A 6,640-nucleotide genomic window follows, 5' to 3' on the forward strand; every position below is an offset into this window, starting at 1 on the left:
CTATTCTGAAACAGTCGTTGTGGCTTCTTCCTTAGGCTCTTCAGGTTCATCCAGATTCCTTCCGACATTAAACTGATCCTGCTGGACATCTACTGACGACTGCTTTTGTTCGCTTGGAGATCGTGGCTGCCGGGTTCGTAGAAGACTATCGAGTCCGCCAAAAGGAGCCCCAATGATAACATAAAACACATACGACATCAAAATAGTGATCCCAATGACAGACCAGAAATTAAGCATCTGCAAAGCATAAAATATTATACATTTGTTATAATCCACTAGTTTCCTTCAACTATCCAAAACAAAACTTACAAAGTTGTAGTTCGAAAAATATGTATTGGTCCGTAGAATTCTGCTGTTTACTTCCAGAGTGAACATATTCCAGATGTACACGGAATAGGAGAGTCTCGAGAGTGGCTGCCACAATGGCGAGGATAGGAAACTGTCTGCCAGACCGCCATAGCCCTGCATGCAGGCAAAGATGATCCAACACGTTGGTATTACTTCATAGAAAGTTTCACACCAAAAATCATTTATTAGCCAGGCTCAACTAACGTAGTAGCGGACGCTTTATCTCGGATTAAAATAAATCATATGACAGATAGTCGACCAGACAGAATCAGAATCAGATATAAATACTCAGCATTCAGCAGAGAGTAGTTTTGAAAACGTCATTCAAGAGACTAGCAAGCCTCTAAACCAATTTAAACAGCAGCTACTATTAGCGCAAGGGAGATTCACAGTTCATGAGTTAGTAAGAGTTTATGAAAATACCCGACATATTATTGAATTTGATACGGTTGACAATCTGCTAATAATTTTAAAAGAATTTATTCAGCCTCACTTAACCACAGGAATACACTGCACTTTAGAAGATTTATACCTTATCCAAAATAAGCTAAAGGAAAACTTCATAAATAAATTTCTCTTCACGAGAAAGTTCCTCCAAGATGTAGTAAATTCAGAAGATAAAGCTATAATTATAGAAGAAACTCATTGCAGAGCCCATAGAGGACTAGATGAAAATTACAAACAAATAACTAAGCTGTATTATTGGCCAAACCTGCACAAAAAATTAAAAGAATATATAAAAAATTGTGAGATCTGTAACAAAAACAAATATCACAGACACCCTGTAAAAATTCCAATTGGGGAAACTCCCATTCCAGCAAAAGAAGGAGATCAATTACACTTAGACATATACTATGCCCAAAACCTAACATTCATAACTTGTATAGATTCTTATTCCAAATACTTGGTGGTCAAGGAAATTCAAAGTAAATTAAACATTGAAAATAAGGTAATGGAAATTTTGCAACACTTTCCGTTAGCAACATCATTAATGACTGACAACGAACCAAGCTTTACTTCAGCACAATTTAGATCATTCATACAAAGAAGTAACTTAACTATTTATTATGCTGATCCCAGACACAGCACCTCAAATGGCCAGGTAGAAAGGGTACATTCCACACTAACAGAAATAGCGCGGTGCATCAAGGATGAACTAAATCTAACAGATTATTCAGAAATAATAATAAGGGCGGCACTGAAATATAACCTGACGATACATTCAACGACCAATCAAATGCCATATGACATATTGTATAACAAAATAGAACACAAACATAATCCAATATTACTTAAGGAAGCTCAGACCAAAATGCTTAAGCTACATAACAAAGATAGAAGAGAACGAGGGGGAACGTTGTGAGTTGCTGCGGACACCGCAACTCTACAGTTATACCCGATACTAAGTCAGTATGGCTCTCCTCCGGCAGACGCCGCTAATATTAAACGACACGACAAAGAATGCGTGCGAGAGAGACAGAAAATCAGTCTGAGCGTGACGTCGGGCGCTGCGTAGCCAATGCAAATTGATTTGTTCCTTTTGGCTACAAAAATTATCTGATCTGATCCAAATTCAGCAACCGGATAGATATAGTTATTCTCTATGATTCTGCGTCTTTAGTTTTCTCTTTCTTTGTGGGGGCGGAAGTGGGCGGGGCAAAGTTTTGAAATATTTTTGGAGCAGTGACATATCACAGAAGTCTGGATCCAAAACATCGTTGGTCTAGCTCTTATAGGAGAAGTAGTTTATGAAAAGAAATTCGGGGAAAGAAATAAACTTCAATCCCGATACAAAAAGCAGGTAGTTAAGGAAAATCGACCGAATAAAATTATAATCAACAATAGAAACAGAATTATACATAAAGATAACATCAAATATTAAATATTTTTTCCAGAAAATGTCTGCGAATATACTTATACTGACTTTTGTTATATTGACGACTTCGGAAGTAATACGCATAGTGACTATCTATTGCTCAAAGACGACAGAGACGTTTACACTTATGAAACATACGCTGAACTTTTCCATATTACTAATTTGAGTTTTTATAGAGAGATAATTGATAAAGAATCCAAAAATGTCAACAAATCAATTAATTCAGACGATGAGTGGGAAATATCAATGGACTTAAGTCTATTAAAATTAATGATTTCAGAATTAGTTCCAAAACGGAATGAAAGGGGAATTAATGAATTAGGTACCATTTGGAAATGGATAGCAGGCAGCCCTGATCATGACGACTTTTTGAAAATACAAAACAAAGTAAATGAATTAACTGAAAATAATAATAAACAATTTGTAATAAATTCCAAATTTTTCAAAGAAATTGAATTGCTATCAAATTCATTAAAAAATGTCATCTTCAATGAAGAAACGATACTGAGAAAGCATCGTTTAAAATTAATAACTTTTGACCTACTAAATTTAGTTGATACCATAACCCTCTTAAAAGTAAACATTTTCAATACAAACATTTTAAATAAAAACGAAATAGAGGACATTTATAAGCATGAAAAACATCCTGTTGAACTGTCTGATCTGCTGGACATTGCAACGGTTAAAATAATTCGAAATGCAGATTTAATAATCATTTACATAAAATATCCTCAAATTAAAGATATTTGCAAGTTTTACCATGCAAGAGCCATCTCACAAAATGATGGAATGTTAGTTAAGTTTGTGAATGTAAGGAGAAATACTATTTAATGAATAATTTTAAAAGTGAAACTTTTAACAATTACGCACAAATAAATTTAAAGAATACCTGTTTCACCAATTTACTTAATGGCTTTAAAGCCAACTGCACTAAAAAAAGGGGAAAAAACAAAGAAATAGACATCATTCAGGATGGTGCCATATTAGTTTCAGGCAAAAATATCGTAGACAATACTACTTTGTTAGGATCGTATCTCCTTATATTCAACAACACAATTGTAATAAATAATATAACCCACATAAATGATAAGGGTAAAATTCTATGATATATATCGCATCATAGATATAGCGATTTTGAATTAGTTGATTATATACAATCGAATGATAAGCAATTTTCTTTTGATAATGTTAATATTTTAAATCCCCTTATAACATTAGGTAATACGGCCTTACCATTAACAACATTATTTTTAATCATTTTGATATTGATAATGTTATTTTACTTCGGCTATAAATTAACCAAATTTGTACTTATTAAATCAATAAGAATACCGTCAGAAGAAATAGTGGAAAGCAACATTCAAATACTGTCAGAAGAAATTAGAGCTCTATCAGAACTTCAAAATGTATCGGGACGAAACATTTAAGAATGGGGGAGTTACCGTACCCAATTCTATTGAGCTCTTATACGAGTTGTAAACAATCTTTGGCTTTCCAAATCGAAAACAATTTCAATCTTGGGCCTCCGCCTAATTGATTTCTAAGATGTACAATCTCAAGGGCTCCCGCCGCAATCCCAATCTTTGACACTCGCCTAAATGGAAAACCAATGTTTGCCCACACCCGGCTTCTCATAAACAATCTCACTCCCGGCTTTCTGCAGATCCTGCACTTTAGGCCTTTTACAGTTCTCTCTTTGGATGACGAAATCCAATACTCGGGATGGCGAAATCAATTGAAATGTTTATAGAAAAACTATTCCCGAAAGGGATCAACGATGCAAAGATCAGAAAGTTCAAGCCAGTCTTGATCCAAAAGCGACACCGCAAAGTCGAGCTAAAAATTAAGATCGCGCAAACCCTTTGTCCGGAATCCTTTGTGACCCTCTACTTAAATCTATATCTGTGAAGTTAGAAGTAAAATAAAAACTTTTTAAAAACGCAATCCGCTACCGCAGTTATTTAATTTGCATTGCCGTTTTACACAATGTCGTTGTCATTTTATTTGCGGTTGTGTTTGCATGTGTGTTTGCGTTTGTGTTTGCTGCCAGGGCTTTCGTCATGAGAGGGGCGTTCAAGCTCAAACTCGAACCAGGTTCGATTGTAATGTTCGATCCGTTCGCTGCTTTTTCCGCTCGGGCTGAAGTATCGTCTATATGTAGGTATGAAGGCAGGTATGTTTCGAGGCCTCTTGTTCTGCAGACTCTTCACTGTTAGTCCGTCTCTTTGTCGTTTCCCCCTTTCGACTCTCTCAGTTGGTTTACTTGTTTCGTATGCAGGGTGGGGAGGAGGCAATAAGAATGTGTGGGTATTCGCGAGAGGCGGGAAAAGTGGCCGTGAGAGCGGCGTCTTTTCAGCATTTCCCTTTGTGTTTGGCTCTTGGCTGTGGCCGTGGATACATCAGCGATGGCTCGGTACTCACGCTTGCTGTTATCATTGTATTGGCTGCAGCCGCCGTCGCTGTGGCGTCGGCGCTCTGCATTGGCGTTGACGTTGGTGTTGGCGTCTGCGCCGAGTGCTCTGCTGCTGCTGCTGCTATTGGCGGAGTTGGTGTTGGTGTAGATGGCTCCTGCTGCTGCCGCTAGGGCCCCTCTGCGGGCCGGTCTGCCGCCGTCGCTGTGGCATCTGTTTGACCCCCGTCTGGCCATTCCCTTCGTCATGGTTGTTGTTAGTTTGTGTGTTGGCGATTTGCTGCCTGCTTGTTGTTTTTAATTGAAAAGTCTCTTGTGTGTGTGTGTGTTTGTGTTTAATGTATTTATTGGCACTTTCTAACTCTTTACACAGTTTTCTCTCGTTAGTTTGTGTTTTTTTTTAAATTAATGTTATTTATTGGGGAGCAGAAAGTTTGTCGGTAGTAGTAGTGGCGGTTGGGGAAAGGGACTTTTGTCATGTCAGGGGGGGCACGGCACGGCACGGCACACGACAGACACCACAAAAAGAAAACAGGGCACCGCAGAAAAAAGGAAATGGCGACACGGCAAAGAACAATCAAAAAGAGGCGACACGACACGGTTATAAACGTCCGACGATCGCAACCTCTCGAGCGGGTGGACGAGATGAGAGTAGCAGACGAGGTTCATGATGGAACACTCCATGTCCGCCAACTCTCACAATCTCCCATCCACTCGAAAGACCCGATCGCCGATCGACATTTACCGGTGCTCTCACCCCCGGTTCCACTTTCACTCAGCACAATATTGAGTGAGATGAAAGTGGTCCGAGGGCAGCAGCACCGACAAGTAGGCAATGGAAAATTGCATTGGCTGTTTATTTTAGTGGCTGCCTGTGTTGTTGTTGGTTAATAGCCTGTGTCGTATGTTCACTGCGCCGTGTGTATTGGCTGCTATGTTGTCGGGGGATGGGATGGGATGGGAAGGGGAAAGTTTGCCTTCTCCCTTATAACCGCCCGGATACTGTAAACTTCTGGATATTTCGATCCGGGCGCGAGACGCTCCGAGGAGACGACCGCATAGCATCTTGTGGGCGGTTGAAATGGCTTTAATAGGGCGTTTGGCAGAGTGGCGAAGGTTGGCAGTGTATGTTTTATTCCTGCACAACCGCATTTAGCATTTAGCGGCATTTGGAGTGGGTTGGGGTTGGGTGAGGAATTGGCTGGGCGTAATTGCCGAAGTCGGCGGCCGATAACACACTGGCATTGATAAATGCAATTTGAATTTGAATTGACTTTTGTAGGTTATCGGCTCGGGTATTTTCCTAATTGGCGTGGTATTTTTTTTTTTTTTTGGTCATTAATGGCGTTGCCACTTGTCAGGTATTGGGGAATGGGTGATAGTTGGCAAAGAAGAAGAAGAAGGAGAAAACAAGAATGGTAAGTAAAAATATAAATGGACTACAAAAATATACAATTAGACTACAATAAGACTACAATAAATTACAAAAACTTATTCCTAATATCACAGATAATTAACTAATGGTAACACACTACGGAACAATAAAAGTGACATCTACAACAAAGCATTGTTGCGAACATTGCGCTGCATGCCGGTCGGCTCTGCTGTCTCCCTGTGCGTTGTGTTGGCTGGCTGGATTTTTGGTGTAGGCGTGCAGCGTGGGCAAAAATTGGAGATGGCGAGCGGCTCTGGTCCGGCCGCCCACGTTGCATCTGTCTGGATGATTGGCTGCGGCATCCGAATGGCACTGGTCCGACCACCCGATGCAATGTCAATGATGTTGGAGTTGGCGTCGATGCGTGATGCCAATGGTCCGAGTTACCAGGATGCGTTGTCAGTAGAATTGGCCTGGCCTCCTCGGCCACGTTCATCGTCGGGTTGTTGGTGTGATTTTGAGTGGCTGCTGGTCCGGCCACCCAGATGAGGAGGTGTTCGTTTCGGCGTGTTATTTAATTTGTGTTTATTTGCAGGTACTTGTCGGCGTTTGGATGTTATTTGTGGCGACC

General features: G+C 40.0%; 1 protein-coding gene across 1 annotated transcript; it reads right to left on the minus strand.

Annotated features, from left to right (window-relative positions):
• Positions 1 to 480, minus strand: LOC113567294. Its single transcript, XM_026994635.1, has 2 exons — positions 310 to 480; positions 1 to 237 (listed from the first exon to the last, which is right to left on the minus strand). Exons 1-2 carry the CDS (start codon positions 466 to 468, stop codon positions 1 to 3), a joined length of 396 nt encoding a protein of 131 aa, XP_026850436.1. The 5' UTR covers positions 469 to 480.
• Between the last annotated feature and the right edge of the window lie 6,160 nt (positions 481 to 6,640).

The sequence above is a fragment of the Drosophila persimilis genome, unplaced genomic scaffold, assembly GCF_003286085.1.
Source record: "Drosophila persimilis strain 14011-0111.01,24,50 unplaced genomic scaffold, DperRS2 tig00003936-arrow-arrow-pilon, whole genome shotgun sequence".
Classification (NCBI taxonomy): domain Eukaryota; kingdom Metazoa; phylum Arthropoda; class Insecta; order Diptera; family Drosophilidae; genus Drosophila; species Drosophila persimilis.

Excerpts from the sequence above, each read along its gene's own strand:
- LOC113567294 (XM_026994635.1), bottom strand. The coding sequence starts at position 468 with ATGCAGGGCTATGGCGGTCTGGCAGACAGTTTCCTATCCTCGCCATTG. Across the intron at positions 238-309 it reads ATTTTTCGAACTACAACTTT|ATGCTTAATTTCTGGTCTGT; the intron begins GTAAGTTTTGTT and ends TATGCTTTGCAG.